A 23,826-nucleotide genomic window follows, 5' to 3' on the forward strand; every position below is an offset into this window, starting at 1 on the left:
TTTGGCCCTTTGGACCTGCAACTTTGCAACTCTACAGCCAGCGACACTTTTCCGATATTCCCACCCACTCCGCCTCCGCCCGCTCTGGTCGGGTGAAAAATGAAGTGCCGGCCGAGCGTTGCGTGGCATCCCGTGATTTCTGCGATTGCGTGCAAATAGTACCTCTTGAAAATGCTAATTCCGATTAAGACAAAGAAACAACACGGCCGGCAAATGGACAAAACGCGTAGCAGCCCGAGAGGTGTCCTCGTTAGGAGGGAATTCAATTATGGTTATGACTTCATGTTTTGGCACTTTCGCCCCTCGGAGCCGGAGCCTCGCCCGAGACACGTGAAGTAAAAGTCCGGGACTGATCCAATTAGCTGGGAAATATTGTAATTATATTACGGCAGTCAGTGGGCTTCAGTCGTAAACTCGGGCTCTATTGAGCGTAAATAATAAGTTACATGATATTGGGGTCAGCGTTGGGTAAGCTAGGAATTCCGCGGAAAAGGTGACACATTTTACTATTGGCCATAATTTGTGGGCCAACTTAATCTATTAAATATTTATGACTCGCTTTTAATGGCCAAGAAAAGGCATCAAAATCAATAGTAGAGCTCAATCAAAGCTGGTCATAAAATCGGTTTAATTACTGCCCAGACTGCATCCTTGACTTGCTTCACCTGGCTTGATATTTAGATATCCATCATAGCTCTGTATCTTATGTGTTTTTAACTTATCAGGGCTAGCCAGCCACCAATGGAAACGGGGCTTTAAAGCAAACATTTGGCCAAGAACGGCCATTATGGCGGCCAAACTCTTGGCCAGCTGATAAGAAGCAGTCTTTAAGCAGTGAAATACCCGCGAGATACAAATTAGAACGCACTTTAAGGCCGCCAACCAACCAGCGAAGAACTCCTGCCAAGGCAAACACAGCCAGAGACTGATATTTCGGGGAGGAGACTCAGTTTAAAGTCGCAGAAACTTGGCAAAGAAAAATAACAAGAAAAGCGAAAAGTTGCGATAAAGAACCTTAACGGTAAACAGTATCTGGCAGATGCGCCCGGCAGCGATCTAATAAGGAAAACGGGTTCTAGTTGGACGAGTGAGTCGAGTGAGTCGAACCGAGTCGCCGCTCTGAGTGAACTACACTCAACGAAGCAGAGAGCGGGAGAGCCCGAGCCCCCTTGGTGGTGTGGTGGTTTCGGTGCTGGTGGTGGTGTGCCGTCGCAGCAGCAGCAGGAGTAGTGGTGGTGGTGGTGGTGGCAAATCAGCCAAACGCCTCGAAGGTCTTGCCCCGGTGCGAGCAGGAGCGGCGACTTCCACTCAACGCCAGCCACCGTTCATTCGCAGTGAGTTCGAGCGGCGCGGCACGAGTACTCGCGGTGGTGGTGTGCCTGTGTTCGTGGAATGAGAGAGATTTGTGTGATGTGTCGTTAGGTCGAAACGGTCGAGTCGAGTCGGGTCGGGTCGTGTACCTTTTGCCACGAATGTTTTGCCAGTCAGGCTCTAAAACCGTACGAGACCAGCTGAGATTTCGCTGCTCCGCATGACGCGCGCATTTATCAGATACTTCTTGTACTTGTGCAGTGCCTGAAAATTTTCCAAGTCTTTTCCATCACACATCGCGAGTGCCGAGCGGGAAATCGAATCTGAATCTTAATCTGAATCTGAATCTGATCGAAAAAAAAAAAAACGCCAAGTGTTTGCTTACAGCGGCGTGCTAAGAGATGTGCTCAACTTAAAAAATTAAATTATTTATTTAGTAAATAATTGCAAAGCACAAAACGCACTAAAAATACAAAATAAATATACAAATATTAACGAGACGAGCTAGGACTCCGAGTGCAGCGCGAAAGTGTATTCCAGCGATTATAACACGTGTTCCGAGCCGGCCGCCAAAATTATTACGCACAATTCGCTGAGCGTGTACGGTGGCGGCGTCATGTGCGCCTCCCCGTCCACGGCTCCCGGCTTCTTCAATCCGCGCCCCCAGTCCGGCGCCGAGCTGTCCGCCTTCGACCTTGGACTCTCGCGGTCCATGGGTCTGGGCGTCCCGCCGCACGGCGCCTGGCACGAGCCGCACTCCTCCTCGCTGGGCGGTCACCTGCACGCTGCATCGGCGGGTCCTGGTGGCTCTCTGGCCACCGGAGGCACCACCACCGGAGGCAGTGTGTCCGCCGGTGGCGGCCAGACCACGCCCAGCAGCGTGGCCAGCCAACAGTCGGCGGTGATCAAGCAGGACCTCTCGGCAAATCTCAACCAGAACAACCACCATGGTGGCGGTATAAAGGAGGATCTCTCCAGCCTGCCCAGCTCCAACGGAGGCTCCGCCGGCGGACACCACTCCAGTGGGGGCATCCCCACCGGTCACAACTCGGACATGCTGCCCCTGATCAAGGGACACGGCGGCGGCGGCGGCCAGGAGATGCTCACCAGCATCAAGGGCCAGCCCACCGGCTGCGGCAGCTCCACGCCCAGCTCCCAGGCCAACAGCTCGCACTCGCAGAGCAGCAACAGCGGATCACAGATCGACAGCAAGCAGAACATCGAGTGCGTCGTCTGCGGCGACAAGAGCTCCGGCAAGCACTACGGCCAGTTTACCTGCGAAGGTGAGTACCGGGGGTCTCTGGGGGTCAATTGATATCTCGCACTAGTGCTCCGGGATGGGCTTCGGGATGGGAATGACCAGCCAGAAAATGGTTAGCGCGCGGATTCCGTAATAGAAAGCGGACACAAAAGCGTGCCTGCCTGCCAGCCGCTGATTTTTGACAGTTTCGTTCGGTGAATTATGGCAGAATGATGAGTTGGCACTTACCTGTGGAGATGGCCAGGTGTGGGTGTCTTCATCTCGCTTCCCAGGGCCATGCAAATCTTGGCGGGAGCCAGGCGATGCAGCTGGGAATGGGCAGTGATTGGGCTCCAAATCATGTAGAGATTCTTTTACGAGCAAAAAGTACAATATTTATGATCCAAAAGATAGCTCTTGCACTTTGACCCTAAGAGGTTTTATAGCGTACTGAAGTTTTTGGTTAATATTTGGTTTTATGATTGAAGCTAAATAAAAAATAGTATTTCAAAAGTTAAGTGCTTATTTTTGAGCATTTTTAAAATCAGTATATCTATTTCAAAGGAATTTTTACAAGTTTAGACTGTAATCTGTAGTAAACTTAGATTTTGTCCTGCTAAACTTTTCCCAATTCTTTTCCTAATTTAAAATCGATGAAATATTTAAAAGAAAATATTTATCCACTAACTCCCAAAATAATAAGCCCAGTTAGGGTTCCCTGTCTAGATTTTTCGATGATCTCCTAGTCCCTTGAGCAAGTCACTTTCCCAGATGCTTCCCTGCATCATTTCTCCCGGTCAGCATACCGTTACACTCCAAGTGTCAGCACGAGAGCTCTTGAAATGTATACGGCGAGCTGTGCCCCCCGAGCGACCCGGGCACGCACTGGCACTGCCTTAGTCGCAGCCGCTTCTGGCTGCTCATCGCTTATCGTCAGATAAAAATTATTATCTAAATAAAATACGGGCCGTGCTTTGTCCTAAGCCAAACAATTGTTGTGCAAACATGCAAATTGTGCGGCGTCTGGGCTGCTAAATGAAGCGCCCACCTTCGTATTGTCTCTCTTGGGGGGAGGAGGAGAGTTCCGGAGTCTGGGGTATCTGGAGATGGGCAACTGCATTCGGGGAAGATAGCGCGCTCTGGCATTTAGTGCAGCCTGAAGTTGAACTTGTCATGCTCGTATCTCTTCAAATGTTCTGGCACTGGAGCAGCGAAGAGCGCGCGAAGAAGTGAGTGGCACAGTGGGCCCAGATACAGATACAGATACTCGGCCAGATTGCCAGATACTCCGCTCGCGGATGGCTCCCACTGTGGCGGGTGTTGCTGGGGCTTAGTAGGCGCTGCTATTATTATTAATCACCGAGCATTTTGTACGCATGCGCAACCCACAACAGCAACAATCAGGAGATATGCGGCTCTGTGACCGCCTCGTTGCATTCTGAAGGTGTTTCCCCACCGCCCCTCTGGAATGGCATACTCTCGTGCATAGTATGTGAGTGTGGCATGAGTACGAGTACGAGTACGAGTATCTCGCGCTCTGCCTGTTGGCCTGATGATGTTGCCACGATAGCAATCTATTTTGTTCTATGCAATCTCTTGGCAGCGCTTGAGCTTCGGCTTCAGTCTCGGCTTAGGCTTCGGTCGGGGCTTCACTCAAATGCAGGCGAAATAAAACGTAGGAAAAATCATAATAAAGCGCATACAGCCCATATCATTGCCAGCGTTTTCAGGCTTTCGGTTGTTCCTCTTTTTTTTGTACCATCTTTTAGGAAAAAAAAAAAAAGAATATTTCGCTGAACCCGAGAGTCCATAATGTGCCTGGTCGCGTCCTTTCAGCTGATTCACTTCAAGGTGCAGATACTTTCGTGGCTCTTAGAAGAGAACGAGTTCTGTCCGCTGTTGGCTGTGCCTGTGTTGTGCTCACTTGTCCGTCTGTCTGGACGTCCCTTCGGTCCGCCTGTCCAGTTTCCAGGTTTCAGGGCGAATATGTGAAATTTATGCCAAGACACCCCGCCAGCCCTCGTCGTAGACTCGTAGCTGCAAGATTAATTGTAGCTTATGCGTGTTGTCTGTTCCTGTTCCTGTTCCCGATCCCGATCCCTAGTATCCTCCCATTGTGGTGGCAACTTGTTTGATTTCGCGCACAGCTGTTGCGGCGGAGATCGGTGAAATTGGGAGGAATCGGTGGGCCTTAAGAAAGACAACCATAACCTTTAGCCGACTCGAAAAAGTCACGGTTCGTCGGCTGAAAAATGTGCGCTGATAAAAGCGCCTTGATAATATTAATGATGAGTAGTGCATGGCTCTAATGTGGCAAGACCCCTTGCCTCCTGCAGCTTCCCCCACTTGGATCTCCAATTAATTTGGCTATTTGTCATGGCTATTAGTGGCCCCAAAAGCCGAGATTCCTCGTATCTCGTCGTCCGCCTTGGCTGCACCATCAATCAGCGCCGTCATGTTTGTGTGCAGAAAATATTAAAAATACATAACCTGGTGTTCTTCGAACCTATTGAATTTCAAATTCTGACAAGAAAACTATCTCAGCGCCCATGTTAAGGCGGGAATTAGCATAATTTATCTGCTGCGCGCACATGACAATGACAAATAAATTTTACGAAAAATTACCGCCAGTACTAAGTACCTGGCATGCAATTAATTAAGGCAAACATCAGCCGAATCGGGCCGAGCTCCACGCAGTGGCGGGGAGCCATAAAGAGTGGTAAAAAATTGCCATCTCAACTAATTGTTAAGCGCCAGCCGAGCCCATTAGCTGCCACAAATAATGTGTGTGAAGTGCAGCCGCCAGCTCTGGATTGTCAACGTTGAGCACCACAAATAATCCCCAACTCGCCTCGTTCCATTTGCTACATTTTCCGCGAACGAGCTTACATCGGACTCATTTAAATAGATTCCCACGTTCGGCAATTAGGTCTCAGAACCCTAAATCCCGGAGCCCAGGCTCCCAATCCCTCGGCAAGGGGAAGTTCAGAGTAGGAACTTTGGGTCTGGAAATGTCCGAATTTTTTGATGTCGCAGATGAACGTGGTCTTGTATCTCTGTATCTTTGTATCTCGGCGGAGGGAGAGGCTCGCTTCCTCCGTCTTCTTCCTTTGTGCAGAATTGTATTCCACATGTGTGGCTTTTTAATTAACTTCATTATCATGTGGGCAAATAAATAAGTTGAAGGAGAAGAATAAGAATTTTAAGGGGAAACTGCAGCAGATACAAGTGAATATAAACTTTCCCTAGAAAATATTTATAATATATATACATTTATTATTACTTTGAAACAAATTCAAAATTCTAGAAACAGATATACAATTTAGGGGTAATAACCATTGAAATTTTGCTTAATTTCTTATTGCCTTTCTGTGCGGAGGCAGCATTTTAAATGGTTTATTTTGTATTAAATACGAGATACATTTCTGCGTTTCACTTTGCACCTCTTGACAATCTGTTAAATGGCGCTCGGCCGAATTTCGTGTTTCGCTGTGGAAATTCATTCCACTCTGGGCATTTAACAAAAGCCAAACATAAATCAATTTGCTGTCTGTGATACGAGCCCCTGGGACTACCCCGACTCCCCCATTCCGGCGAGAGAGAGCCACAAAGTAAATACGAATGCAGAAAATTAACAACGCCCACCGAGCATTGCAATTTATGACGCTGCAGCCTGCAGCTTGCAGTTTGGGGCTTTTTCTGGGGGTAATGGGCGTGGCCGACGCTCGCAGCCAGCAGATTTCTTATTTATTAATTAGCAAAATGCGAAATAAATTCGGGGCTTGTATTAAAATTTGCATTTGTCGGCAGAGGCAGCCAAGTCAATTGCTGCCCCATAACATTTATCAAATAAATCGCCTTTTGATAAACATTTATAACTTCCGTGCAGTTGGCTCTTGATTTACAACTCGGTAGCTCTCCCCAAAAGGGGTCCCATGTGCGGCAGCGGCATAACTTATGGCCTCAATATTTATTTTGACAAATTTCCATGTCGGCACAGCCTGAAAAATATCCATTCGCTGTCACAATATCATACCTCTGTGGGATAGGATGATGGCATTGCTAAACTCGGCCTGGCGCTGTGTCAACATTAATGAGCCCTCGGCTGAACCCTTCATTAAAGGCGGCCAAAGGAGAATCAGCGAAACAAAACTTAATTGTACTGATATTGCGCGAGACAGAGGAAACAAAACAAACAGCAGAAACAACTGCAAATCCCGGCCAGAGACAGACATTGTAATCATTAAAAGCTGGCTTGTACTACAAATCGTTGTACTTAGAAGAAATGTTCGGGCCAATAAAGCAGCTAGCCCGGACTGAGCTTGAAGCTTGAAGCTTGCAGCTCCCAGATCTCAGCTCTGGATCCCCAGTTCCAAGTTCCAAGTCACCAGACTCCTACTGGGTCTGGGGCCCTCTTAAAATGAGGCGCAAAAAATTCATCCTGACACGATGCGATTTCGAAAAAGGCCCCCGAAATAAAAGAGAGTCTCTGGAGTAAGGAAATCGTGAACTACCGACTTGATCCGCTTTATAATGTAACGGTTTAATTAATTATGTTAAGCTCTGCTCGACTGGGATCTCTGCCACGGCGAGCTCTGGGCCGAAGCTGCCGCTGCTGTTGCCACTTCATGCGCAATTTTCGTTTTCAACCAAGTTCGGCTAATCGATCAGGCCCAGCAAAGAGCTGGCTGCAACTTCTTCTACTTCTACTTCTACTTTGGGGCACGTTTCGGCGACCGCACTTGCGCGTTGCAACATGGCCGAGAGACGATGGTCTCTGGCCATAACCCCGCTTATCGCGCGGAGTGCATGACCGGAGTCGGGCCGGGACTCGTAGCTCGACTGGCTGCCGCGGCATAACTCCGCATAGCATCAGTTAAATCGGAGCTAAATCGCTTATCTGAGGCGGCGTTCTCTTTGCATTCTCGGCTTCTCTCCGGTACTTGCCTGCAACGTGACATATGGAAGATGCAAATGAGGAGTCAAGCTAGCTGGCGAGGCAGCTAAGGCTGACTGCTCCGATTCCGGATTCTGGATTCCCAGATGGGCATTTGATTTACAGTTGACCTATATTGGGTAATAAACTCCGCGGGGGAGAGGCAGGCACCTGTTCCCGTTCATAATCAGTGCATTTTGCTGAATGAGCCCGGTTACTTGCGGCTTCGTGTCTGTCGGGGGCTGTAATTATGTTTCGGTTGTACTCCAGATATTTTGTCTAGCCTCTGGACGGGAGTTGTGGCAGTGGCAGTGGCAGTGGCAGTGGCAGTGGCAGTGGCAGTTGCAGTCGCGGTCTTGGCGCGCTAATTACACTGACTCCGTGTAAGCTTAACATTTAATTATTGCACCTTAATGACGGCCCTCCCTCTGCCCGCTGACTGCTGCTCGCTGTGTGCATTAATAATTAGAAAATGAGCCAGAGTCAAGGCGAGGTCTGTGGCTATTGACTTTGACTTGGAGCTGGCAGACTGCAGCTTGGAGCTTCCTCTGGGCCAGGCGATCATTGACCGCGGCTTGGAGATGGAAAACGGCAAATGGAAAATGGAAAATGGGAAATCCGAATAGTTGGGCCGCCGCAATTGATTGGGCCATCTGCCGGCGGAGAGTGTGTGTGCCAAAGATTCAGATACTCTGGCGCAGCGGCTAATTTAACGCTTTAAATTGCGCAGCCAAGCGGCAAGGGGATCTCGTGCGGCGCAGATAGATACGAGCAATTTCAGCTCACTTTCAGGAAGTTCAATTAATAAAGCGCTTAGCTTAGCCCGGCTAAGTTGGGCTTAGTTCTCGGAACCCCTTCTAACTGTATTGAACGCTTTATGGCGCGTAGCACACGCGAGCCGACTTCCTCGCCCACCCGCCGCCAATTAGGTGAGGCGGTAATTGAAACTACCGCAAAGTTGGCCACAGAACCGCTCTCAACCATTTAAGCCGAAGCCGTACAAGAGGCGGCTCTCCACAGAGAGAGAGAGAGGGCTAGGATTCTAGGGCTTCGCAGCCCGCACTTCCCACACTCGCAGGAGTTGGAGCCAAAGCTGAAGCTTCAGCGATCCACCCTTTTTCGGTTATTGATATAACACGATATCCTCTCCACCCCGTCGCGGATTTGGTGTACGGTATCTGCGCCTTGTACTCGTATCTTCATCAATAACGACGCGCATCTTTCGCATCGCAAAGTCCGCTGGGGATCGCCTCCGCCCCGCGAGATACTCAGATACTTGGATGCCCAGATACTCGGTGCTGCAGCTCTAGATAGAGTTGCGATAGGCGCATATGGGCAGTTTGCCTCTGTTGCCAGTTCTTTTATTTACCTCTCTGGGTTCGGGCCAAGTTCCGTCCGTCCGCAGTCCGCTCCCACAACAGGCGAAGCGCAGCCAGGGGAGCGGGGAGCGAACGGTAAGGCAACGGTACGTTTTGGCAGAAATCGTGACTGGGTACAATATCGTTATTCGTAGATCATATGGTGTAAAGGCTGGCAGTGTGTGAGTGCGCTGCCTAGATGTGTTCGTAGCTGGCTCTTTGGGTTTGGTCCATGCAGCCGTTTTGGCCAAAAGTAAGGAATAGTGAATGCCCTTTGCTTGGGCAAATCGAATGGAAATCGATCTTATGGATTGACAGATATGCCAGGACAGTGTTGGATCCGCTATAAATATATTTACTTGCCAGCATTAATTAAAATCCCTTTAAGCCGGAGTTCCCCTTGATATATATACCTACCAAAACCGATTAAGTTCTCAGTTATTATTCCCCCCTCACATTTCTCCAATGCAGCGCATTGGGTGATCGACTTCGACTCTCGATCAGTTTCAATTTGCGGGCCACGTTTTGTTTCCATTTCGGTGGGAGGCTGAAGCCACACGATCGCAATGGCAAAAAGGCATTGAAGATCTTTTATAGCCTGTGATCGCATGCTATATGGACGGGGCCGGGATGGGATCGAGTCTGCATAAACGCTCAGTGCTTACATATTTTGTTTGATGATGATTTTACAGCTTAAAACGAATTTTATGAGCATATGCCATTGTTTTGAGTTATTGTGAGAAATCTTTTTCGGTCCGCCGAGGAAAGCCCTGACAATGCCTCCCATATATCTATAGTACGTACTGTAGTATATCGTATATCGTATATTCCCCCGCCTGCTGTAGCTGCGAGTCTGTCTTTATGCAGAAAATGGGCCCAGGTGATACACATGTTTAGATACGCGTCGGCGACATTAACTTGCCGTGTCGCTGGCTTGTCCTACAACAACACCCAACTGTGGCCCAAAGCACTTAGCTGAGGCTGAAGCTCTAGCTTAACCTGAAGCTGTGGCTGATGCTGAGTCTGTGGCCAAAAGCGATGCCCAACGAGCCGTGGCTGATCTGGCCGTCTGCCTTAACAGTAAATTCGTGGCATTCGGGCCGAACTTGAACTTGCTGCCAGTTTTCTTTTATTTTCCTTTTATTTTCGGAAGGGGGATGGATGGCAGCCCGGCAGTATCGCGCCGTGGCCAAGATACACTTTGTTAATTGAAAGCCATTAAAGGTAATTTTATGGGAGGCGTTAAGCCATGAAACGTGTAACATGACCATTGACATGGGCATCAGGAACTTGGACGCGGTCTCGCTCTGGTGCTGCGCAGCTTGTCAAGGAGTGCAGCTGGAACTCACTTTGGGGGACAAGTGGTAACGACTCCCCCAGGGTTCTTGTAGTGGAGTCACGGGTGCCAAGGAATTTGTTGAAAACAGAAACATGGCCAAGGGAAAAAAGGGTTAGGCAAGGCCTGAAGGTTCTGTTTTGTTTTGATTTTTCAGTTAACTTAAACATTTTAATAAATATATTTGTATCTCTTTTTTTTCAGGTTGCAAATCTTTCTTCAAGCGCTCGGTGCGACGAAATCTCACATACTCGTGCCGCGGCAGCAGAAACTGCCCCATCGATCAGCATCATCGCAACCAATGCCAATACTGCCGCTTGAAGAAGTGCCTCAAGATGGGCATGCGGCGCGAAGGTAAGACTCACTCGCCTACTCAGAAAAACAAATATTTAGTATTTAGAACGACACTCGGCCATCGCAGTGTGCCGGGCTGTGGGTCAATTAAAAGTCAAACCCCGAGGCAATGGCAAACAAAATAAATTAAATCAACGGCAGAAGAACGGAAGTAGAGCAGCAGCGATGACTAAATGTCACATGCTAGGAATGTGTTCGACGGCGAAACAATTGCGAATCGGGTTCGCGCGGTTCGGTGCGGATCAGTTGAGTTATTTGGGTGCCAGGAACTATGCCAGGGAATGTGGCCGCCGGCCAGGGCGGATCAGAGCGGATCAGCGGGGATCAGGCCAAGTGCTCCTCCACCCAGCTTCCACGCACGAGAGTCGCTCTGCTCTGGCAAAGACAATTAGGCGGATTGACCCCGGGGATCAGATGCAAACTTGTTCGATCGCTGGTCCATAATTAAAGCGAGCCTGCACTGAGAGAAACGCCGGACCCCAGGCTGCTGTAGTTGATCAGTTAATCGAATGCAGCCCAATGTGTAACTAATTTGTAAGCGAAGCCAAGCCAAATATTTGGCATACTTGGGTGAGACTCGTTTTCCTGCAGCCACTGCAGTGACTGACTGACTGATTGACTCCGCTGGCCGACTGATTGACTGACTGACTGACTGACTGACTGCCTGGCTAGACAGACAGTCACAATGGCCAGTTACACTTGTCAGCATTAACAATTAGCGTCCGTCAGGGAGGCGCGGACACAAAGATAGAGACAGACCGCAGTTAGCCGTCAGCTAAGCTGTTATTATTTGCACTAATATTGACAGGTTTTTCGCAAAATGCTAATAGCCAGCAGCAGTAGAAACAGCTACGGACTACAGATGTCTGTCTGAGCGGTGTACACATCGATTTGGGTTAAGAACGAAAACGTTAATTTATGGCGACTACGGGCAATTAAAATGCAGCTACAGCAGCCTCCTCTCAATGCACTTGTAATTAAATGAATATAAACATTTATTTAGTCGCCGGCGACGGATTGTGAAAAGAGCATTTCAAATTTACCTAGGCGAGTTTTTGGCTAATGACACAGTCTGTGCCCAGGTCCGATCTACCTGTTGGGCCCATTAAGTCCACTATTTCCACTATTTCTCCACACGGCGGCACTCGAACTTGCCCCAGAACTCGTAAACGCAAAAGAGTTCAACACCTTTAGCAACATTCTGGAGCTGCTCGCCGTTGAGTCACATTTCTTTAATGACAAGTTCTGCGTAAAACTAGTCCCTCGCTATCATAGCTGAGAAATCGTGAGAAAATCTCGGTTCTGCATAGGAGGTTTCCTTGGGTTTTACCCTCTTTTTTACTGGGCACAGGCAGAGGGCACGGTACTTAGCTGCGAAGCGGGACAAAGGTGGTGCCTGGAGCGACCCTGGGTCAGGGAATTGTACGGGTTTGGCGCACAAAAAGCCTCGAAAAACCTGAAAAAACAACATCAAATCAGTGTTCCGGGTCGCTCTAATTAAATTGCAGTGTCAATTGGTCAAGGGAAGTGGGATGGAACTGGTCAGCTTCGGCGGAAAAACAAGTTTTTAGGGGTAGTGAAATTGCGTTAAATTATTTTGAATTTATTGTAATTTTTTGAAGGGATTTTTACCGGGAGTTACTTGGAAACCGGCCATTCGAAGGGGTTGACCTCTTGCTCGTGAACCCTGACCCCCGGAATTCCGAGTTCCACTGGTTGCAACCAACACCTGCATTCGCTCAGTTCGGGGCTTGGTTCGAACGCATTTCGCAGTTCGGGGCAGAGGCAAACAATGGCCAGGCTTAGTTGGAGAGACTTGGCTTTGCCGGCCCGAAAAGTGGGTCAGCAAAGGTTTTTACACCTCCACACCTTGGCGGGCAGCACACATCCTAGGCACACCTAGAGCTCTGGCGCAATCTGGCCAACGCAATCGGAGCCCTGGGCCAGGCCAATAACTCGAATCCGCGAGTGAAACAAAGCAAAGGCAATAGCTAAACTGCACAGACGTTATTATTGATCACAGCTCATGGTGGTGCAGCTGGAGTGGACGGGAACTGGAACTGGTACTGGGACTCGGACTCTACCTGGCAGATCTCTCTCTACCTGGAACAAACTGGCAGCCCGGAACGTAACGTCTTTTGGAAAGAAAGCCAAGGCGATGGTGCTTTTGGTCAGTCCGCACAATGGACATATCCGGAAATCCCTTTCTGTCCTGGCTCCGAAGGTGTTTGTTTATTGCCCTGGCGGAGCAATTAAGCCGGGGGTTGCAACCAGTTGACCAGTGTCCAGCCGGGGGAGCAAGCGGGACGGCGACACTTATTTACACAATACATTTGCGTAATAGTGCAGGGGGATGAGGAGTAGCCCGACAATCTCCTGCACTTGGTGATCTATGATGCAAACCGGTCCGCCGACCAGTGTCCAGCTCCTTTTATTTATGCGCCTGGGAAAAAACTGTCTGACCGCAAGAACGGCGAAGAAGCCACCGAAAAACAAAAAGGAGAGTCTGCCTAAGCTTGTGGTTTTACCTCGAGATCTGGCGAAGATTACAGCAGCCAAGGGACTGGGAATGGAAATGGAAATGGGAACGGGAACGTGGAGTGGGAGTGAGCAGGCCCTTGGCCCGAGTTGCCCTCTTGGCTGATTGCTTAATGAATGAATCTCCGCCAGCACGTGCTCAAGTTCCCGCTCACATGTCACTAGCTGCCAACACTTGAGAGCGTGTTCAAGCTGCGCTTAACTTCCAGCAGATATTGGATATCCATATCCACATCCACTTCCACAGCCATAGCCATGTCCCTGTCCGATCCACGTCCATGTCAATGTCTCGATGTCTGGGGAAATGCCGTTTCCGGGCCCGAGAGTTCAAAAGGCCTTTCACTTTCCATTTAGCTGCTTTAGCTATAGCTCGGTTGTTAAGCATTTACATTGTTAATTATAATGTTTATATGTTCGGCCGCACTCTCGGCAAAGACCTGTCCAATATTTCCTTCTGCTCTGCCCTGCCAGCTTGAGATCTGCCAAGAGTCCGCAGCTGAGGTATCCGAGAGATGCACGTCATGTGTGTGTGTGTGTGTATCCGCGAGATGCGCTGAAAGTATTTAGTTCAATTTGCATATCTAAGCAGTTGCGACAACACGTACAAAGGGGTTGAAATGCTTTTTCCGTACCCTCTGGGGTGGCGGAAAGTATCTTATGACGATGTCTCGGACTTACGACAAAGGACGCTCGGCAACGGCCACAACGCAGTTCCCTCCCTCCCGGGAGATGCGTCAGAGATCGCAGATATCCAGACATCCAGATATCCAGATTGGACAGGGCATTGTGTACCGTGGCAGCTTTGCCAACAGACTTGAATGCCTCGCATTGTGCCGCGTGTGATGTGGCGGTCAAAATAAGAGCAACAAAAGCGGGACTCCTCTATTCCTTTCCAAGGATCTGATTTTAAAGAGCCTCAGAAGTGGTTTATTCAGAAGATATATAGATTAAGTATTTAGGAATTACACAATTTAAATGAAAATTATTTCCAAAACCAAACTAACTTCGTTCATCCTTCTTCTACTTCCAGCTGTCCAGCGTGGCCGCGTTCCGCCAACACAGCCCGGACTGGCCGGCATGCACGGCCAGTACCAGATCGCCAACGGAGACCCCATGGGCATCGCTGGCTTCAATGGGCACTCGTACCTTAGTTCCTACATCTCGCTGCTGCTCCGGGCGGAGCCGTACCCCACGTCCCGCTACGGCCAGTGCATGCAGCCCAACAACATTATGGGCATCGACAACATCTGCGAGCTGGCCGCGCGGCTGCTCTTCTCGGCGGTCGAGTGGGCCAAGAACATCCCCTTCTTCCCGGAGCTCCAGGTGACCGATCAGGTGGCCCTCCTGCGCCTTGTCTGGTCGGAGCTGTTCGTGCTGAACGCCAGCCAGTGCAGCATGCCGCTCCATGTGGCGCCGCTGCTGGCGGCCGCCGGCCTGCACGCTTCCCCGATGGCCGCCGACCGTGTGGTGGCCTTCATGGATCACATCCGCATCTTCCAGGAGCAGGTGGAGAAGCTGAAGGCGCTGCATGTCGACTCCGCGGAGTACTCCTGCCTCAAGGCGATTGTGCTCTTCACCACTGGTAAGTTGCTGGACATCCTTTACAAGGATGTGCCGGCGCTGCTCACCAAGGTTTCAGCACTGCTCGGCAAGGGCAGCTCCCCGGCGACCAACGACGACATTCTGGGCGTGGTGCGTGAGCACCTGGACGAACTCAATCGCCTCGAGCTGGAGTCACAGGCGCCACAGCAGGCACCGCTCCATCTGGCGGCGTTTATGAAGAGCGTGGCCGGCGTCGAGGCTGCAGTGCAGCAGGCGGAGCAACTGCAGCAGGTTCAGGCTTCTGCCTCTGCCTCTGCGGCTACTGCTCCTGCTCCATTGGTGCCCTCCGCTGGTAGTGCCTTCAAGCCCGCCGGTAATGGCAATGCAACCGGCTCCGGCTCTGAGGTGGACCTTCTGGCCAGTCTGTATGCCCAGGCACAAGCCACGCCTCCGAGCAGCGGCGGCGGCGGCGAGGCCTCTACGGGGCATAACAACAGCAGCGGGCTGGGCGCCTCGCTTCCTACTCAATCGCAAAGCGGTTCGTCCTCCCGCAACCTAACCGCCTCGCCGCTGAGTACTTCGCTGACATCCGCTCATGCTCCCGCTCCTGCTGCTCCCCCCTCTTCTGTCCCAGTGACATCCGTGTCCACCGCCTCCTCCTCCTCCTCGCTGGCCGGTGGAGCCTATCAGACGCCCTCGGCTGCGGCGGCGGCGGCAGCTATGTTCCATTACCAAACGCCACCGCGCGCCGCCTTCGGCTCGGCCTTCGATATGTTCCACCACAGCACGCCCTTCGGAGTGGGAGTGGGTCACGCCCACGCCCTGGCCCACTCGGCGGGCGGTGGGAGCGCGTCCTTCGGCAGCCCCAGCTACAGGTACTCGCCGTATAGCCTGGCCGGCAGTAGATGGCAGTTGTAGGATCTCGCAGAGTCACGCCCCTGTACTTACCTGTAAATGTATCCGTATCTGTATGTGTATCTGTATAGCGCGAGGTCAGCCCTTGTACATTAATTTAGTGCCTACTGCTAGTATCTACCTATTTATTGCCTTACGCTAAGTCTAGTTTAGTCTAGTGGTAACTGCTTAGATTCGCCTAGAGAACTTTGCCAAAAACCGAATGCCAAGAATCGATAGTGGAGGAGAGAAGAGAACTTTAAGAATATATATAAAGCTGTTGCTGTTAAACAAAAATCTAATCCTGGCCTGTGTTTTTACTCGTTATCTGTTACTAATGCTTAATCGCTTGTTGACTAGTTCTAGTATTTTATTTCGTTGCTTTATTTTGGTGAACTAACACTATATAATTATTTATTTTATATTTTATTTTATTTAATATTTTGTTATTTTTGATTAACCAACAAACTAACATTTCCCCGTTTGAGCCGCAAGGTCAAGTCCACCCCTAAGTATACTTTGTATTTATTACCTTAATTTGCCTTTGAGATCCTACTAAATTGTGGTTTAAATTTGAATTATTTTTGAAAATTTTTAGAACTATAGAACATTATTTTACAGGTTTTTCAGATTTCTTATACATATTCAATCATGAGTTGATTTTATGCATTTTGAAATGTTAAATAATTGAAATACAAGTTTTTTATGAAAAATGTACATCTAATTCAATGGATTGGTTTTAGTTTCCGTAAATTTGAAAGAAACTAAAACTATTTTTTCATTGTAAATTCTATTTAAATATTAAATTGGTTACAATATAGATTTCAAACCATTTCAATCTCAACAAAAAAGTAAATCTTTGATTAGCTATTTTTAATTTCTTAATTTAATTGAAATTAAAATTATTTAATCGATTTTTAATGCGAAATTATAGTTAATTCTATTTTATTCCGTGCTAAAACTATTCTATATATCTTTTTTTAAGAATAACTATCAGTTATACATATAGTATGTAAATTTAATTTATTGCAAAAGTTCAAATTTTTAAATTATTTATAAAAGAACTTTTTAAAAATCTACCGTTGAAATTATTTCAAAAGAAATTTGTATTTAAACCATCAGTTAAATCAAGTTTGCCTGATATTCTTAAAATGATGAACTTGTTCTGATTAAGATTAAAAGGCAAAACCATAACCCAAGGTAAAGGAATTTTCATATGTGTTTTTTTTTCAGCTCATTGGAAAACCCTAATTTTGGTTGATGTTTTTTCAAGTTTAACACTCATAATTTCAGCAAAAATTACTGTTTTCCGTTTTCCAAACACCCATTTATTTATAACTAATCTTTTCACATTTTTATTTCATTTTTAACAAAGCTATTCACACAAAAACAAACAAAATTTAATCTCATCCGCACGTGGCAACAAAACTCTGGACTTTGGGATTACAAACACACTCACACTGAAACACATGCACGCCTAACACAAGCACACGCAATGCACACACAAATATAAATAAATCACACCAGCTCATAAGCGAATAATTTAAATATTTTAAGCCACCTTATATATATACTTACTTTTCGACAATTAGCCTCCACGCGAAATAAATCATGGAAGTTTTGTATGCAAATAGAGTGAACCGCGCTTTTCTTTGTCTCTCTAGCCCAGGCTAAGTTAGCAATTAAGTCCAGGCTTAAGTTCGGTGAGGGAAAAGTGAAATTTTGACTTAGTATCTCCCCCTCCTCCGGTCGTGTCAGCCAGCTGTCCAACTCCACGTCGCAATTGTTTTTCCGCCGATCTGAGCCGACTTAGCTCGGCCATATCCCAGCCATTTCCCCTGCTCGCCGTGGCGACGTTTATTGACGTCGAGATACCACATTATGAACATTAATACAACACTCGTTTATGTCGCTTACTTACAAGCCCGACTCCAGTCGGCCAATGGACCATGTCCAGGCCTTGGCCGAACTTGCAATGAAAATAATTTTACAATTTCCGAAACGCTGTGTGTGTCGCTAGCCAAGCTACACGGGGAAAAAGCATAAGTTTTAGGGGTATATTCATGTTTTAAAAAAATTAAATTTCTGTTAACAAAGAACCATGAAGATTAAGCCTTAGGAGAATTTTCTATTAAGGGAGTATTCCCTTATATCTTAGCAGCTTTTGTTTTTCCTTAGTTTCTCCCAGTGCAAGCCGAGATCAGCTAAGCGCAGCTCTTGAGGGGGCGTGTGTGGCGTGGAGTTCGTGGTCTCGCTGGCTAAGACCAGAGACCCGAGAGCCGAGGCCCGAGATGGCGAGATCCGAGACCGGAGACCAGAGACCCTGGACCGACTCGCAAGCTGCAATTGCATTTGAATTGGCTGCATGAGTCCATAAACTGCAGCCGATCAATCGCTGTGCAGTCGCCGTGGTCTCAGCCGCGAGATTGTGGGAGACGAGACACGATCGCGGTAGTAAAGTACCGGGTATAGACTTACTAGATCTTCAGCGGCGCATTGACGACATGTCTGCTCCTCCGGCTGCCTCGCCTAGCCCTGGCCTAGCTAGGCTTAACCTGGCTGGGTGCATCTTCGCCCCGCTGATTGCTGTCGTTTGCTGCAGTTGTTAAGAGTTGTAGCTTTCATGTCTTGGCCACACTTTTTGACCAACATTTTGTGTGTGTTTTTCTTTGGCTCATAGCCTCATTGCCCCGAAGCCTGCGCTACTTTTCCCCTGAAAATTGCATTGCCTAGAGACGTGCCTTTTGGGCCTGGGACTGGGATTGGGATTGGGACAGTGACTGGGACTGGGACTGGGGCTGGAAGTCTGGCAATTAACAGTAACTCTGCTGGGCCTTGGTTGATTGGAATCATTAAGGGCGCGTTCGATATTAGGTTGGTCCCTCTCCCACTCTGTTTACCCAAGATTTAGTCGATGGAGCGGAACTGCCTTAGCGGTCGCCTGTCTCCACAGTTGACCCCGCGCGACCCGATCCTTATTAAAACTAAATAAAGCTATAACTGTTTGTGGCGGTCGCGGCACGAACTGCGCGGCCAGAATTTGGAGCCATAAAGAACACAAATCTAATAAAATATAATGCAGCAATTCATAATTTTGTTAAACAACCCTCCTGGCCCCCTCTGGTGCTCCTTTTCCGATACGAGCGTATGTCTGCCGCTTGGCCAACTACTTTACGGTCATTATGCATTTAAAACACGCGGTCACGATCTCTCCCTCGCTGAGTTAGTAACTGCGACGACCCAAAACCGAAAACCAAAAACCGAAAATCCAAAACCCCCAGCAAATACAAATACGAATCGAAGCCAGGCTCGTAGGGTATACATAACTACAGGCCGAAAACAGTTAACAAAGCTGGAGCCAAGACGAAGAGCCAAAAATCAAAGCCCAGACGTAGACGGAGCCTCGGATCCCCTCGAGAAAGCTTCGATCTGGGTAGTGCATTTCTCCGCTGCCCGACCTGGAAGTGGAATGTCTTTCACTTTGCGCATGCAACTCCTCGACTGAGAAATCCCATCCCATAGCCGTTCCTCGTCATCTCCGCTGCATTTCAATGAAACCAAAATGTTTCGCCTGGCCTGGCCTCCTTCTGCGCTTATGATTTTCTTTCTCGATTTTGGGATCTCGCGGATCTCGATTCCAGGGGATCGACCGGGCTAATGGAAAGTCAATTGACAATTATGGCCATGGCCAATGAAGTGATTCGCTGAGCTCGCCAGACTGACCATGTCTAATTTGTATCGCCGGAGCTTCACGATTGTTACCACGGCTCGCTCGCTGGCCCGCTCGTTGCCGATCGTTGTTTATGAGGCCGAATGGTTAATAATGGCTAATTGAATTCCTGCTGCCTCCGGCGACAAATCATTTAACTTGATTTAAGCGCTTTGTGTGGGGGCCTCTAGGAAATTTATACGATAACTGCAGCCGAATGTTTTCCATTTGCCAGTTTGTTTATCTCTGAGCCCAGGCCGAACAGCGAACAAGCCATGGTTTTGGCTTTCAATTGACACTTGTCTTTTATGGCCAGCTCGGATTCGGACTCGAAGTTGCGTGCCCGGAGAGCCATTAACGACATGCAGTCTGGGCAATCGGATATTTGAGCCCGAATCACGATGATATCGCCAATCATTAACCCAGCCTGCTCAACTGCAAAATGATATATGTATCTGCCGGCGGTTCCGAGCTCCCCTCTGTTGTGCGCCATGGAGTCCTCCGTCCTCATGTTGAGCGGTGACGGTGACTAATTAAGCAACCGAAATTTCATATGCAATTTCGAAACGCCATTCTCGGCGTCAGCAACCATTTAAAATGCTTTAGAGCTATGCAAATTTACAAGTGCTGATGTCTAATTTGAATTTCAAACAGTTGGACACCAAAATATATATGAGTAAAGGAAAAAAATAGACAAAAATAGAAGAACCGCTCGTCGCGATCGTTGGGATTTTTTGTTGATGTGTTTACGGCGGCAATTGATAAGCAAACTTTTGGTGCCTGGCAATTAACACTCGGCGGCACACGCTGCGTATGCGCAATCCAGCATTGCTGCAATTAAATGCCACGGCTAACTGGCCAGCAACCAAGAGATGGACTCTGGCGGGGACAGGGACAGGGCGTTGTCTTGCGGCTCAATTTTCCCGAATTTAATTAACCCAAGTGCTGTTCGACTGCTCGGCCGTTCTCAGTAGAGCACGCGCAGCGCCTTCAATTGAACATAAATCAAGTGAACATGACGTAATCTCCCAGTTTCGTCATCGATCCACGGCTCTTGTGTTGTGTTGTATTCAGTGGGCGTGGCAGCGACTCATGTTCAGTTATTTGTCTGACAGGCACTCGGCAGTCTGAAGTCTTTCCGCCCGGCGCCAGGTGAACTGCCTTAAAGAAAGAAAGAGTATCAGCCTTGTATGGCATTTGCATCGATACATTGTTGATCCGCAGAGTACTTATTGTCGCTTTTTACCTCCATTGCAGATGCCTGCGGCCTGTCCGACGTGACGCACATCGAATCCCTGCAAGAGAAGTCGCAGTGCGCCCTGGAGGAGTACTGCCGGACACAGTACCCCAACCAGCCCACGAGATTTGGCAAGCTGCTCCTCAGATTGCCATCGCTGCGAACGGTCTCCTCACAAGTGAGTGTTATTTGATTAGAAATTATAACAATGGGGCACACATATTGATTGATTATCCTAACTTTAAATTATTCTAAGGGGTTTGTTTAGTTAAAATTACATTTCCCCCTATTTATTTTAAATATTTCCCTTCTGTTTTCTCACCCTTTTCCCTGCTCAGGTCATCGAGCAATTGTTTTTTGTGCGTCTAGTCGGAAAAACGCCAATCGAAACGCTGATCCGGGACATGCTGCTGAGCGGCAACAGTTTCTCGTGGCCCTATCTGCCTTCGATGTGACACACGATGTGGCGCCAATTGACAACAACTTGATCATCGGCCGCAGCTGTGGCGGCTGCAACGCTCAACATCAATCCCGGCGGAGGCGGCGGTGTTCCTGGCGGTCTCGGGGTCGGTGGCGGTATCGGAGTCGGAGTCGCTGGCTGTGGCAGTCACAACGTTGTCGCCAGCAGTCATGACCAGCTCGCCAATGTTGCTGTCATGCAGCCGACATACGGCAGCAGCAGCAGCAGCGGCAGCATCGGCTGCAACAACACTAACAACGGCGGCGGCAACATTTGCAATCAGCAGATCAACAACAACTACAGCCATAACAACAGCGACAATCATATGAGCTCAGGCAGTTTTTTCGGCGGCGGCGGCACCAGCAGCAGCAACAGCAATAGCAACAACACAAACAGCAGCAGCAGCAGCAGCAACAACGGTAACAGCCACAGCAACTCCGATTATATGGCCACACCAACTAGCGCATATGTGACACCGGCGACAGCGGGAACATCCGCGGTGAACACCACAACGATGCTGTCTAATTACTGCGATGCCGCCACCATGATGATGGCCGCCGCTGCAGTCAATGCAAATCAGTGCCTGCAACAGCACCACCAGCGCATGTTGCTGGCGAGCAACAGCGGCGTCAGCAGCGGCGATCATCACCTGGGCACGGCGGCCATCCCCTCCTCGTCTTCGGCCGGATCGCTGTCATCTGCCTCATCGACGCCAACGGCCACGGCAACTGCAACAGCAGCCGTGGCGCCGCAGCAACATCAGCAGCAGCAGCAGCAACAGCAGCAATCGCCGCCAAATTTAATCGATATCAGCGAAGTTCCTCTCATTGTGGATGTCAAGTAGTGTAATTATTTATGCATCTAGAAATGGGGCTAAAGCGCAACCTTGTAGATACCCCGCCACCTCCAAAAACCGCCCCTCAACCCACTAATCCCAAAAAAAAAAAAAATTCAATCAAAAAATGTAAAAAAAAAAGAAAAAGGAAGAGCAGCCGCGTAGCTTAATTGTGTAATTTTCCCATACTTGTTTCTCTTGTAATTTTGTACATAGTTCCCTTGAAAACAAAAACCTGAATTTTTTCTCTAGGCCGCCACAGCTGCCAAATCTCAGCTGACATATACCAGAGAACTTTAAAAGTTAAACCCAAAAAATGGCGGCACACAATGTCTTTATATATAAATGTGTATAATATTTAAATGGCACTGAGTTCTACTTAATTTTCGAAAAGCTGAACAAGTTAAGGATGGAAGTCGAAAGAAGAATGAGACATCTCCGTAATCCTCTCAAAAGACAAAACATAAAGTTAGTTGAAATATTTATATATGTAAAGTAGCATATATACGAATATACATATATGAATATATAGATGAAACTCTACTCCCAGTGGTTTGCAGAAATATACCAAAAATTTTAAGCTATGTTTACTTGATGTGTGGCAATTTTTTATGTGTGCTTTAGCAATTTTATTTTTACTTTAAGTAAAATTTAAAATTCAATTCAATTCTCGACTAGTTTTCCCCTCTCGCGTGCATCTCAAAGACGCCGCCAAGGGGGCATCCTGTATCGTTTGAATATGAATACAAAATTTAGCGAATTTTTTATTTAGCAATCAAAACGAGTAAAACACAAAAGTTCAGTGCAAGTTTCAGTTCTTAAACGATTTTTTCTTAAGCCTAAGCATTATCTTATTTATGTGTATAGAGTATGAACGTTTTCTATATTTTGTAATAATAAAAATTTGCGTTTATAATGAAATTCCCCGTATTGCGTTTGATTTTCATTTTTGGTATCCTCCTTCGATGGGTAGGAATCTCGTTCCCAACTGTATATAAGATTAGTAATCGAAAAAACATTTCCGATTTGCTCGAAAACAATTTGCGTATTAATAAATCATTGACAGAAAATTAACAATGATGCGAACAGAACTTGTGTAAATAACATGAAATACAAATTAAGTCTAAATAAATATTATAAAAAATCCAATTGCTTTCTGAATGCATCACGTAAACGCGTGTAAATACATATTAAGTGTGATTCCGAGGTATTCAATAATGTAAATCTACTGATAATAAATAATGGATGCAGCTGTAATTAAAAGGCAACTGTCGGCGGGTGTGCGGAGTGTTTGTATTGTATGTATCCTTATCACCGATTTTTGTAGACTCATCACGGTAGACAGGCATCAAAATCGGCATCAACACCAGAGGGACTCGACATGTTTATGGCGTTCATTGAAATGTACTTAAGTATTTAATTAGTGTAACAGTGTTTGTTTTCCTTTTTGTTTTATTTCAATATTTAAATGTGTATTGGTTAAATAAAAATCTGATTTATTACAAACAAATAGCAAAGAAAGGTTCTTATTCTACAGGAAAAAGTATTAATTGTGGATGTGTGATTATATATTCTTTAGAATTCATAATATCTCCGAGGGACTTCAGATAAAGTAGCCCAAACCAGAACTCCTATAACTAATCCAGGTCATTCACAACATTCCAACAAAATTCCGTTACAAAATTACATTACACACTCCCCAAAACTGCTCTTTAACCCCAAAAGACACTCATCTGATGACCGCTGAACTAGCAAAACTTTCATAACTTCCTCAAAGCGGGCATATGTATATGATCATGTGTACTATATGCACATATATCCCAACATTAAGCGGGACGTGATGCAACCAAATATCATGTGTTGCCGGCACAAATGCCCAAGTCATGCCCGGGCACCCACCGCAGGACCGCGGAGGGGGCAATTACCCGAACTGATCCGAAATTGCCAATAATGAGACATGCAACTTGTGCGCTTAGCCCCTGTAATGGATTGCCGTGGATTGGTATCAATTGCAGGTCAATTCCTCCGCAGCTCCGGGGGAATTTCACGCGCCGACAAGATAATCGCCGGGATTCC

At 47.6% G+C, this 23,826-nt stretch overlaps 2 protein-coding genes across 3 annotated transcripts; both read left to right on the plus strand.

Moving 5' to 3' along the window:
- Positions 1–1,387: 1,387 nt before the first annotated feature.
- Positions 1,388–22,671, plus strand: svp (COUP transcription factor 2). 2 transcript variants are annotated; one of them, XM_017175206.3, is made up of 5 exons: positions 1,435–2,594; positions 10,386–10,535; positions 14,104–14,655; positions 20,476–20,633; positions 20,794–22,671. In XM_017175206.3, the coding sequence occupies exons 1-5, from the start codon at positions 1,928–1,930 to the stop codon at positions 20,908–20,910; spliced, it is 1,644 nt and encodes a 547-aa protein (XP_017030695.1). In that variant the 5' UTR covers positions 1,435–1,927; the 3' UTR covers positions 20,911–22,671. The 2 variants fall into 2 exon arrangements, with proteins under 2 accessions (XP_017030694.1, XP_017030695.1); XM_017175205.3 differs by lacking the exons at positions 20,476–20,633; positions 20,794–22,671 and having other exon boundaries at positions 1,388–2,594; positions 14,104–15,611.
- On the plus strand, positions 21,112–21,759 carry LOC108080470 (uncharacterized). Its single transcript, XM_017175207.3, has one exon. The coding sequence runs from the start codon at positions 21,112–21,114 to the stop codon at positions 21,757–21,759; it is 648 nt and encodes a 215-aa protein (XP_017030696.1).
- Positions 22,672–23,826: the final 1,155 nt, after the last annotated feature.

Source organism: Drosophila kikkawai, chromosome 3R, assembly GCF_030179895.1.
Source record: "Drosophila kikkawai strain 14028-0561.14 chromosome 3R, DkikHiC1v2, whole genome shotgun sequence".
Lineage (NCBI taxonomy): Eukaryota > Metazoa > Arthropoda > Insecta > Diptera > Drosophilidae > Drosophila > Drosophila kikkawai.

Coding starts and splice junctions, on each gene's coding strand:
- svp (XM_017175205.3), top strand. CDS start 1,928: ATGTGCGCCTCCCCGTCCACGGCTCCCGGCTTCTTCAATCCGCGCCCC. Junction 2,595..10,385: donor CGGCCAGTTTACCTGCGAAG/GTGAGTACCGGG, acceptor CTTTTTTTTCAG/GTTGCAAATCTTTCTTCAAG. Junction 10,536..14,103: donor GATGGGCATGCGGCGCGAAG/GTAAGACTCACT, acceptor TTCTACTTCCAG/CTGTCCAGCGTGGCCGCGTT.
- LOC108080470 (XM_017175207.3), top strand. CDS start 21,112: ATGCAGCCGACATACGGCAGCAGCAGCAGCAGCGGCAGCATCGGCTGC.